The 13174-nt window shown below is 45.5% G+C and overlaps 1 protein-coding gene across 1 annotated transcript in view; it reads left to right on the top strand.

The window, feature by feature from the left end:
• Positions 1-13174, top strand: part of CENPT (centromere protein T) — a 575308-nt gene that overhangs the window by 207530 nt on the left and 354604 nt on the right. Inside the window, exon 5 of the mRNA XM_063945279.1 lies at positions 11584-11680. Coding sequence (XP_063801349.1) covers positions 11584-11680 — 97 coding nt within the window. The remainder of the gene's footprint in view (positions 1-11583; positions 11681-13174) is intronic.

Below are 13174 nucleotides of genomic sequence, written 5' to 3'. Positions count from 1 at the left end.
TAACACCTCAGCTCTATTTTTTATGATAACAATTTCATCTGGAGACATAATGCAATATGTGATGTTTTAAATAACCTTTTTGTCTGTTCACCCAGAACCTCTACGGAAAAACATTACTACGCCATCTGTCCATATTTTACTTCTAACCATGTGTAAATACAACGACAAAGCAAAGAAAAACTTGCATCCAGGTATCATGCAACACCTTTCACGCTCGACAACATGTAACCCTTCGGATTCTCCCCCGGCATCTCCGGCGAACTCTATATGTTACTCTTCCCCTTCTGAGGATTCTTTCGCCACTAAAAATGATATTCAGGCAATGATGACGGACCTCAGTAAAACCCTTACTAATAACTTTCAGCAACTATTTACTGATGTACGTCAAGATCTGTCATCACTATCTACTCGCACTACTGAATTGGAATCCAAACTGGAATCTAACACCAAAGGCCTTCAGGAATTTTCCCAAGATATCAATTACCTGTTCCGAGAGGTGGAGTTTCTACGCGATAAAAACGAAGATCTTGAAAATAGGGAAAGGAGATGTAACCTTCATATACGGAATATCCCAGAGTCGGTGGCGCCTAGAGAACTTGAACCATACCTGACTCGTTTATTTTATAAGCTGGTTTCCACTCTCCAGGACCAACCCCTACATATAGAACGGGCTCACAGAGCTCTCCACCCGAAACCCAAGGAGGGGGAACACCCTACATATGTAGTGCTGAAATTTCTTTCTTTTAAAACTAAAGATCAGATTTCCATCTCCACTAGATCGATGCCGCGTATCATGTTTGAAGACTCCCAGTTGCAGATTTTCCAAGATCTGGCCCCCTTATCCATTATCAAGAGGAGGGAATTGCGGGATATTACCAAAGTTCTCCGCGACCAAGGATACAAATATAAATGGAGGTTCCCGTTTCGTTTGATTGTTGAGGTGAATGACCGCCAAGTGTCGATAAGAGATCCTGTAGAGGGGAAAGAATTGCTTCATCGTCTTAAGCTATCTACGACTGCTCCAAATACGATCTCCGGCAACCCGCCACGGCCCTGATGTAACACTCCATAGGAGTTGAGGGGGACCCAGTCCGGCAATGCCACACCCTCATGTTTCTGATTGTTTGTTTTAAACTGACAAGTTCCTATTTTAAGGCTCTTGCTTAATGTTACAGCCTAGTTCTCCATGGGACTTTATCTTACATACTAGTTACAATGTTGATTAATGTATTATATTGCAGTTAAGGTGGCATATGTCCTGTGTACCTCCTGCTCCCCCTCTTTGCTTTTGATTCCCTACATTCCTATCACACTGTTTTGAATGGAGCAATATTCCGAATTTGTTCTATTGCTAGTTGTATTATTTTCCTTTCTCTAGGTAATCACGGTTTGTTATGCAAAAGTTAATATAGATTCTGGCTCCGGGTGGACAGCCCTAGGCTTTCTCCCTGCTCTCGCTACTCCGCCCCTGTTATAAATCGGGATTTACCAGAGAGCAAGGTTAATTCTCCTTGCGCTCTTAGAATTTTTTTTATAATATAGTTTATTCAGAGATCCCAACAGTTGGGTCCCCAATGTCCGCTTTTTGTACAGAAGCTCACCTAGACCTTCCCTCCCGGCTGGGACCCAATTAAGGTGAACTACTCCTCTCTTGTAGAGGTCCTCAATTGTTTGCCTTTATATCAACCTATTACTCTCCTTTCCCCCCCTTTTTTTTTCCTTCCCTTTCTCCTCCCCCTGTCCAAGTTTCGCGTTATTGGGTAGGTTGACGGTCCCTGCCAAGGTATCAATATGCTCCTCAATGTGGTCTCACAGAACGTTAAGGGTTTAAATATGTCAGACTCTGGAGCCTTACCGCTGGCGGGTTACCGTCCCGCTGGTTGGCGTGGCTGCGGCGGCAGGGAGCTGCTGGTGGCGGGTCCTCCTGGACGGATGTGCGGCTGCCAAGGGCCGGGGGCCGAGGGTCTGGAGAGCCGGTCGCTGCGGCGGGGATCGCTGCGGTAAGGTCCTCCAGTTGTGACACAGTATAGTGTGTCAGAGACAAGCTGGCTAAAACTGTGTGCTAACAGCTAAGTATGTCTCCTGTGCTGGGGGCAGCCATGTTGGAGACCAGAGTATTACCAATGAAGTTCCCAATCTGTGCCCAGCCAATCCTGCCTGTTCTCCCCTTACAAAAGGGGGTTGGCTCAGAGGGAGAGTGCCAGTGCTTCATGTTACCTCCTTTTGAAAGGTTCTCCAGCTCTGTGCTCCCAGGTTACTTCTGGTTCCCTGGTCCTGGTTGCTCTCATCCATCGGTTACCTAAACGCTGCTGCAGTCCTGCTGTCTAAGGGGGTAATTCAAAGTTGATCGCAGCAGGATTTTTGATAGCAATTGGGCAAAACCATGTGCACTGCAGGGGAGGCAGATATAACATGTGCAGAAAGAGTTAGATTTGGGTGGGTTATTTTATTTCTGTGCAGGGTAAATACTGGCTGCTTTATTTTTACACTGCAAATTAGATTGCAGATTGAACACACCCCACCCAAATCTAACTCTCTCTGCACATGTTATATCTGCCTCCCCTGCAGTGCACATGGTTTTGCCCAATTGCTAACAAAAATCCTGCTGCGATCAACTTGGAATTACCCCCTAAGTACGTTGCCACTCGTGGAAGCGCTCACGGGGTCCCAGGTCGTAGAGGAGCTCCAGATGCTAATGGCAGTTCCCGCAGACGTCTTCATTTCTTCAAAGTCCAAGTTCTTCAGCCTCGCCTTTCAATCACAAACCACAGTCTTCATTTCTTCAAAGTCCAAGTACTTCAGCCTCGTCTTTTAATCATAAAACACAGTCTTTAGATCTTCTTCTTTACCGGAGTTCTTTAGCTTCATTCTTCAAGTCATTTAACCATAGATTCTAATTCTTCCAGTTTCTTCAATTTCTCCAATATTCGTGTACAGCCTGATTATTCATTAAAACTACAGTTATCTTCCTTCGAAGTCCTCCTTTTCTTTACGCCCTCTGGCCAACGTTAACACTTAGTTTGGCTTCCACCCCATGAGGAGGAATTACATTCAGCCACCTCGTTTACTCTCCTCACAGGTAGCTGTCCCTTCAGCCAAAACTCTGTTGTCGGAACCCCAACTTACGCCGACCGTGACACTGCCTCTATCAGGAGGTCAGATTCCCTCTTTGTACTTTTTGGTTTTCACAAACGTGGCTGGCCTGTGAATAAGCAAACCTTGGCCAGATGGATTAGAATGGTGATTGCACAAGTTTATGCGCAGGCTGGGCTCCCAGCTCCTGCTGCTGTCAAGGCCCATTCTACTCGGTCGGTTGGTTGGACCTTCTTGGGCGGCCCGCCGCGGCGCGCCCATAGAACAATTGTGCAAGGCGGCTACGTGATCCTCAGTGAACATGTTCATCAGGTTCTATGCCTTTGATACTTCCGCTTCCCAGGATGCTTCCTTTGGGAGCCGGTTCTTGTGCCCACTACAGTGTGTCCCCTCCCATGAGGAACTGCTTTAGGACATCCCTGATGTTATTCCCCGTGGAATACCAGTGTACCCCGCTGCAGAAAAGGAGATTTATGGTATACTTACCATTGTTAAATCTCTTTCTGCGAGGTACACTGGATTCCACAGGGCGCCCACCCTGACGCTCATAACTTCTTTGGGTTTGTATGGCATTAGCCGCTAGTCCCTTCTCCTGTCGTGAGAATGTGTTTCGTTGTGACTAACATCTTACCTGCCACTGCATTGGACTGGTTAACAAAACTGAGCTCCAGTGCCTGGAGGTGGGGCTATAGAGGAGGCGGTGCAGTACATCCTGGGAACAGTCAAAACTTTAGCCAGTTGGTGCCTTGGATCAAGATCCAACTCTACACCCCAATGTTATTCCCTGTTGAATCCAGCGTACCTCGCAGAAAGAGATTTAACAATGGTAAGTCTACAATAAATCTCCTTTCCCCCCTTTTTTTTTGTCCCCGGCTTCACCCCTAGTTGTGTGCTTAATTCTCTGTAAGATGTGGCTCAGAAACCTTTTCCTTACCAAAAGAATATAGGACATCTGGCTCCATGATGGTGGCTGGAGTCCGGTTAAGGATGGGTCGATATGCAGCGCTGGTGGTGGTGGAGGAATTCCCACCTGCCGCGTTGATAACTCTGCATCTGCAAACATGACAGCATGCTGTGCTGGGAGATGCTGACAGTTGCACCCTCAGGGAGTCTGTGGTGGCTTTTACAGATGATGTCAGCCACAACCAGAAAGTGGACCCAGACCAGTCCCTACCTGGATTGACGGCGATGGTCTCCCCTGTCACCCTAGTGAAAAGGTTGACAATAGGGACTATATGCTCTCAGGCCCTGCCCTTAATCAAAAGAGTAACACACTGAGGAAAGTCGTCTGGCTGAACAGGGATGCAAATCAGCCAGGAAGGAGCAACCCTGATGGGCACATGGTTCAGTCCAGCAGCTGAAAAGGGGATCTTCAGATGACAACTGTAAAGCTCCTGTCTTCCCTCTCTCCTTTGATTCCATGTGGTTGTAGTCTAGATAAGTATCTGACAAGGTTATTTTATGTTTTACTCAGCTATTTATTGTGTGAAAAATCTATATTTCTGCAGCAGGGTACACAGGTTTCCACAGGGAAACATCGGGGTGTACAGTGGATCTTGATCCAGAGGCACCAACAGGCTAAAGCTTTAGCTGTCCCAGGATGCAAAGGGGCCTCCTCTATAACCCGGCCTCTAGGCACTGAGAGCTCAATTTCAAGTTGGTGCTTGAAGCAGCAGGTCACCTAACAGTAGGGCTGCACTGGGCAGCCCTGAAAAAGCTTTTTTAAGATTTTCTCTGGCTGGGCTGTCATCGCTGTATGTCAGTGACATTCAGCGCTGCAGTTCCGTTACCTCCCAAGCGGCGTTGAATACTCCTGCTGGCGTGGTTTCTGGGTACTTGCGACAGAGACGTCACGGCTTAGGCACAGAGTCGCAGACTACTCTCCTGGTTTACGTGGCTGCAACGGGGAGAAGGTAAGAGTGTCCTCCAGGCGGGACCCACATATTTAAACTCATTCCATCCCCGGTCTAGGGAGACGGACCACGGAGCTGTTGTGGACACTGTCTCTGCGCAGGGACCCCACTAGACCATCAGGGCATAGGAGCGCATGTCGGGTGTATTCACACCCCATTTAATAAGGCTCTGTAGTACCTGGGGTGGAAGACCAGCAAAGGTGAGGCGGCACTTGACCTGTATCCCCTGCCCTGGCCCAGGGCACCATCTCCACACAGATTTTTTGCCCTGGAGCTGCCTCACACTCTCCCTCACTCCCTGACTGAGACGCTGGGCGCCATCTTCACAGTATAGCTGCAGCAGGTCTCTGGGATTGCAGGGCAAGGTCTCCCTCGTAAAGCTGCCTGTATACAGTGCTGAGACTTAACAAACACTAAAGTATCCTACATGTCTTGAGACAGCGTTAGTTGAGAAGAAGTGTACCTATTACAGAATATATTGTACGAGTATTCTGATATATCCTCTGGTCACTGACCGTGCTGTGTTATTTATATATATATATATATAATAAAATACACGCCAGTCCAGTGCAGTTTTATTGTGTAATACTGTAATTTCTGCATTGCCTTTGACTGTGTGCCTGTATCTGCTGTGTGGTTTCACTCTGTGTTTCCCAGATATAACTGTCACTATATTCTCTACCCTGGGCTAGGTGCGTCTAGGTCTTATAATATAGTTTTACACAGTATTTATTTATTAAGTATATTCTTTTGTTACAGTCACATAATACCAGGTTTTAGCCACAGGTATTGTTTTGTCTGGCTTAATCATACTATATAATAGCCCTGTTGTTGCATACATATTGTCGAAGTCAAAAATATTACAGAGAGAGTACATACAGCCTCCACACATTATGAGTCGCTATGCTTGCAAATACGCGCAGCGAGCACAGCAATATATGGTAACATACGCATTTACACAGACATGCCAGAAAGATAGATTCAACACATATTTCATACAGCACATAAATTTAAACATATCAAGCACCAGACATAATAAGGTTTCCAATTATATAATGGAATATAACGTCATGTATGTGTATTTTTGGAGCGGAGCAAGATGGACATGTCGTGCTAGGTGTCAAAGTAACCAGATTAATGTGTGTGTCAATTTGATGCCTGTTATTAAGTTATAGCACATTGCCATTAGCAGATATGATTAAATGTATGAAAGCTGAAGTCACTCTTATTAGAACAATGGATTTCCTGGAAGACAGCATGCCTGCAGCTTGGTGCCAGTGGCTATCTCCTGTAATTACACCATCAAAGCTGGACGTTGCTTGCATATGAACTGACCAATGACTCATCATGAATGAGAAAGTTCCCTCCCCTAGACTAATAACAAGAGATCTGTGCACACCCCCAACTCTCAGTGTATTGCTGAACACACACACAGAAGTCTCTGTTTTCCACTGGGTCCTGAGCGAGATGGAGTGTTGGTAATATTTTGCTGATGTTAGCTGGTGTTGAGGCACAGCTAAAGATGGAGAAACTGGAGCGATTATAAAGTGCATTGAGGGAGATGGTTATGTATTGCTGGCCGTGTCTGTATTTGAATTAGTTTGTAATAAATGCTTACTGTGTAATAAATGCTTACTGTGTAAACTATTACCATGTAACTATATATATACTGTACATTGTGATGTATTGAATACATATCCTTTTAATAACAAATATATATCAATGAGCTTTGGAACTCAGATAATGTGTGGGTGTATTGTTTTCTTTTATGGGATGTAGTGTTTTGCGATGTATAGCGCACATTCATAGCACATGGTAGTAAGATGCGCAGGCGTCCACAGTATATATTAGAGCTGGCTTTTTAAATATTTGTTGGAAAGTAATTTGACTTGAACAATATCAAAATGTCTAACAGAAAGGCCAGTAAATCTGTGGAAGCTCATGCATCATGCAGAGCATGCTCCAAGGATTTATTAGGAGGAGAAGTGTTGTATGATTGTCTGTGTAATACTTGTCATGCACCTCCCAGTCAGTCTCCTGCACCTACTCAGGAGCCACATTGGGCTGCGTTCACCACCCTGCTGGGTACTCTGGTGGTACGCCTTGCGCCCCCTATGGGACCACCTGTGCCACTACCACCAGAAATTGTCCCTATGGTTAATCTACCTTGGAAGGAAAATTTGGCTAACAAACTGCAGCAACTAAATTAGTCTCTGGTTAGACAGAAACTACCCCAGGTCATTCCTGTGTTCCTGGGCCCTCTAAGCGTGCTGCTTCCTCGTCACAATCTACAAACCTCTCTGATGTTTCATCTGAAGAGGAGGGGGAGCATACGGTCCTGTCAGACACGCAATTTTTCCAAATGTTTCACTAATTTGGTGTGTGTGTGTTTCTTTTTTTTTTTACGTCCTAGAGGATGCTGGGAACTCCATAAGGACCATGGGGTATAGACGGGCTCCGCAGGAGACTGGGCACTCTAAAGACTTTAGAATGGGTGTGCACTGGCTCCTCCCTCTATGCCCCTCCTCCAGACCTCAGTTAGATCCTGTGCCCAGAGGAGACTGGGTGCACTGCAGGGGAGCTCTACTGAGTTTCTCTGAAAAATACTTTGTTAGGTTTTTTATTTACAGGGAGCACTGCTGGCAACAGGCTCCCTGCATCGTGGGACTGAGGGGAGAGAAGCAGACCTACTTAAATGATAGGCTCTGCTTCTTAGGCTACTGGATACCATTAGCTCCAGAGGGTCGGAACGCAGGTCTCACCCTCGCCGTTCGTCCCGGAGCCGCGCCGCCGTCCTCCTCACAGAGCCGGAAGATAGAAGCCGGGTGAGTATTAAGAAGAAAGAAGACTTCAAAGGCGGCAGAAGACTTCAGATCTTCACTGAGGTAACGCGCAGTGGTAACGCTGCGTGCCATTGCTCCCACACATATACACACAGCGGGCACTGTAAGGGTGCATGGCGCAGGGATGGCGCCCTGGGCAGCAATATTAACCTCAAGGGACACTGGCAAATAGATTAGACACTGCAGAGGCGGTATATTCAAAACCCTCGCCAGTATAAATAATTTGAGCGGGACCGTAGCCCGCCGGTGAGGGGGCGGTGCTTGATCCTCCAGCACTAACCAGCGCCATTTTCTCCACAGCACACTGCAGAGAAGCTGGCTCCCCGGACTCTCCCCTGCTGAACACGGTTTCAGAGGGCAAAAAAGAGGGGGGGGGGGCACATTTAATTGGCGCAGTGAGTGTATTTATATATTTATATAAAAGCGCTGTACTAACTGGGATTTTATTCCAGTATCCGGTGGCGCTGGGTGTGTGCTGGCATACTCTCTCTCTGTCTCTCCAAAGGGCCTTATTGGGGGACTGTCTCCATATAGATATATCCCTGAGTGTGTGGGGGTGTCGGTACGTGTGTGTCGACATGTCTGATGCGGAAGGCTCATCTAAGGAGGAGGTGGAGCAGATGATTGTGGTGTCTCCGTCGGCAACGCCGACACATGATTGGTTGGATATGTGGAATGTTTTAAATGCAAATGTGTCTTTATTACATAAGAGATTGGACAAAGCAGAGTCCAGGGATTCCCAAGAGAATTCTTATGGCGTATCCGTTCCCTGCACAGGACAGGTTACGGTGGGAATCCTCACCCAGGGTGGACAAGGCTTTAACGTGCTTGTCCAAAAAGGTTGCGCTACCGTCTCCAGACATGGCAGCCCTCAAGGATCCTGCTGATCGCAGACATGAAACTACCTTAAAATCAATTTATGCACATACGGGTGCCTTGCTCAGACCGGCAATAGCGTCGGCTTGGGTTTGTAGCGCTGTAGCAGCTTGGGCAGATACCTTGTCAGCTGACATTGATACCCTAGATAGGGATAGCATTTTATAGACCTTGGGTCACATTAAAGACGCAGTCTTATATATGAGAGACGTTGGACTGTTGTGTTCAAGAGCCAACGCCATGGCGATTTCTGCTAGGTGAGCCCTGTGGACCCGCCAATGGACGGGTGATGCCGACTCAAAGAGACATATGGAATTTTTGCCTTACAAGGGTGAGGTTTTATTTGGGGAAGGTCTCGCGGACCTGGTTTCCACAGCTACCATGGGTTAATCTACTTTTTTACCTTTATGTTCCCCCACAACAAAAGAAAACACCACAATATCAGATGCAGTCCTTTCGGTCGCCTAAGTCCAGAAGAGATCAGGGCTCTTCCTTCCTCACCAGAGATAAGGGTAGAGGGAAAAGAATTCCTGCTACGGCTAGTTCCCAGGAGCAGAAGTCCTCCCCGGCTTCTACTAAATCCACCGCATGACGCTGGGGCTCCACTGAGGGAGTGGAGGGTGGGGGCACGTCTTCGACTCTTAAGCCACGTCTGGGTTCAATCAGCCGTGGATCCTTGGGCGAGCCGTCCTCTTGACATAGATTTTCAAGGCTCGCACTGCATCCAATGCGTCTGGAGGGGCAGAAGTGCCAGAACTGGATGGATCACAATAGGTTGATTCAAGTGAAACGCGGAGACGGATTCCTTGTTTGTATGATGTGCAGAAGAAGGGTTGCCCTGCGTCAAAGCAGTCTATTGCTCGTTGGATTCGGCTTACTATCCAACAAGCCTATGTGTCAACAGCCTTACCTGTTCCACAGTCTCTAAAGGGCCACTCTACGAGATCGGTGGGATCTTCCGGGGCGGCTGCCCATGGAGTCTTGGCCCTTCAACTATGCCGAGCTATTACCTAATTGGGGAAGAACAGCTTTGTGAAGTTCTACAAATTTGATACCCTTGCCAAAGAGGATACCCAGTTTGGGCAGGCGGTACTGCAGACGTCTCTGCACGTTCCCGCCCATTCTGGAAGCTTTGGGACATCCCCATCGTACTAATCTGTCCCCAATATCCCTTATTGATGCTAGAGAAAATAGGATTTATATACCTACTGGTAAATCATTTTCTCGTAGTCCATAAGAGATATTAGGTGCCCGTCTCTGTGTGGTGACTTTCTGCAGGTTCTCTGTTATGTGTTACCTGTTCAGCTGTTGCTGTTAATGTTGCTGGCCCGGTTATGTTTTGGTGTGCTGGTGTGTACATCTCACCATAATTATTGTTATGTTGCTTCTCTCAAGAATGCCATTCTCCTTCTGGCACTTTTTTACCTATAACTGACCTGTAGGAGGAGGCATAGGGTTGAGGAGCCAGCACACCCAGTAGAAGAAATTTAAAGTGCACTGGCTCCTTTGGACCCGTCTATACCCCATCGTACTAATCTGTCCCCAATATCCCTTATGGACTACGAGCAAAGGATTTACCTGTAGGTATTTAAAATCCTATTTTTTTCTATCTCCTCTACCTCTTTTTGAATAGCCTCCTCTTTAATAAGAAATAAAATAGAGGACTTATTTAGCCAAATAGACATTTTTTTTTTCAGATATTTGTCAGCTGAGTAAAGCTCAGCATTTGATAGATATTTATGATACAGTTTTTACTTTGTGTTTTTTTAGATGATACTATGCCTTGTCAAAAAGGGCATGTGGTGCACTGGTTCTTTTACCTGTCACAAGTTGGCCATAAGATCCAATCATATCAGTGTCATCATAGCGTGCAGTGTCCATACCATGTTCCTATGGCTGATATTTGTGAATAGCTGAAAGTCCTAGTGTCACATGACAGATGCAAGACTCGGGTATATTCAATTGAAGTCGAAAGCTGCCGTCTGTCAAAAAGACGGCAGTTTTTGACTTTTTAAGGTCGAATCGTGATTCGACCTGTTCAATATAACCCAAAAATTTTCGACAAGTCCATGAATTCGACTTGTCGAAAAGCATGTGGAACAACGGAATAGCTGCCGATCCACGTGCTTGTGTCGAAACCGGGCCAAAAACCTACAGGTTTTGGCCCCCTTTTCGACCATCTCAGTTCGACTTTAAAAAAAGTCGAAGTGAGATGGGGACAGCAGCGCCGGAGACAGGGAGAGCTGAGGCGGGGACATGGTGAGCAGCGCTGGAGGGCAGCCGCCGCACACATCAGCGTCCACCCGGCTCCAGTAAGTGAGACCTCGCTTGCTGTAGCCGGGTGGACGCTGCCATGAACGGCGGCTGTGAGAGAGGGGGAGACGGGGAGCGACGGCGGCTGTGACAGGGGTGATGGAGCGGCGGCTGTGAGGTAGGAGGGACAGGGGAGAGCCACAGGCAGATGGGGGACAGCAGCACTACACCAGCGGCTATATAGCTGCTGCTGTAGTGCTACTCTCCCCCCTCTGCCCGCGGCTCCCCCCCCACCCCCCGCATCTCAATTCAACTTTTGTAAAAGTCGAATTGAGATCTCCATTGAATAGGCCAGGTCGGATCCATTCAGACAAATGAATGTCGGAATGGATCCGAATTCAATTGAATATACCCATCAGCCTTCATTCGCTAACTTCTGATAACTTTTTATCTATTGAATTTTACAATAGCACCTACTGGAGGTTTGGTTTTTATATTCTTTTTGGTGTATTACTGCATACATAGAATTTGGCAAAGCAGAAATTTTATTTCATGTATATATTTTTGCCTTTTGTCCCCTTTTTTTTGGGTTGGTGGATGTTCAGAGGATGAAGTTTCAATTGTAGTCTCTAAGAAAGCTAAAACTGCTGTCGATGATGAGGATGATGTACGAGAGACCTTTTCTAATATAAGGTTGAGTAGGTGAGTAATTGTATATTTTAACTGCTGTTACAGGCGCAGTAATTAGATTGAGTTGTTTGGTTTGTTTGCGCACACGGAGTTCAGTAAATCACTATAATAAGTTTAAATGAACATAAAACAATGAAACCTTATTGCAATTACCAAAGTACAGACATCTAAAAATGTAAGAAAATATATAAAACAGTCTCTTAACAAGAAATTGTCTAATACACCCATATGTTGGTGGTGGTTTCAAGTTGTCTGTAGTAGTAAGAGTAAAAAAAATATTAAAGATCAAAAGTTACTTTTACATTATGTAGGACAATAGCATTAAGCATATAATAGATATAATAAATAAGAACCCATGGGGCCCATTTATCATTATTTGCAGCTAATTAACCAAAAACTGTTTCGGGGGATAACCGCAAATACAGGTTGAGTATCCCTTATCCAAAATGCTTGGGACCAGAGGTATTTTGGATATCGGATTTTTCCGTATTTTGGAATAATTGCATACCATAATGAGATATCATGGTGATAGGACCTAAATCTAAGCACAGAATGCATTTTTGTTACATATACACCTTATACACATAGCCAGAAGGTAATTTTAGCCAATATTTTTTGTAACTTTGTACATTGAACAAAGTGTGTGTACATTCACACAATTAATTTATGTTTCATATACACCTTATACACACAGCCTGAAGGTCATTTAATACAATAGTTTTAATAACTTTGTGTATTAAACAAAGTTGGTGTACATTGAGCCATCAAAAAACAAAGGTTTCACTATCTCACTCAAAAAAGTCCGTATTTCGGAATATTCCGTATTTCGGAATATTTGGATATGGGATACTCAACCTGTACTTAGCATCATCACCATGCATCACAGAGGGACATATCTGCTGCAATGCCTCCATTCCTGCCAGCAACTGCAGCCCCCATAGGTTTCCATGGGGGATGCAATGCTGTCAGAATTACCAAGATCCAGAATGAAAGCATTCCCGAGCTGGGCCCCTGCAGCTAACGCCATCGCAGATTTAGCTGGCAGAGGGTTCTCTGGGAACCTTCCCTGGCAAAGGCTGCCTCGCATGCATGGTCAACGGAACCACACATGCAAATGAGTCCTAGCTACCACTCAGCACATCGCAGGGACAGGCTGCTCATACATCTTCCCGGTGTAATCGCATACTGCACTGAAATTCTGAGTGGTAATATCAAGGACAAATTGCTTTGAGTATGCGATTATTGATACATAGACCTTTAAATCAAGTCCAATAAATGTCACAAATACAATCACTAATAGTATAATAATAAAAAATAATTAAACCTAAATCTATGTTCTGTACAGTAAGGCCAGATCATTTGATATATAATTGTACTTAATTTATTGAATACAATTAAATATGTACACAACAACCATGCTGACCAGGGCTGGATTTTCTTCTCTGTATATATGAACATTAAACTTTTGGCACCTTAATATTTACACAACATATAGTCAAATCCCTG

This window comes from Pseudophryne corroboree, chromosome 11, assembly GCF_028390025.1.
Source record: "Pseudophryne corroboree isolate aPseCor3 chromosome 11, aPseCor3.hap2, whole genome shotgun sequence".
Classification (NCBI taxonomy): domain Eukaryota; kingdom Metazoa; phylum Chordata; class Amphibia; order Anura; family Myobatrachidae; genus Pseudophryne; species Pseudophryne corroboree.
The sequence above is the reverse complement of the archived record's forward strand: the minus strand, read 5'-3'. Positions and strand labels throughout refer to the sequence as shown.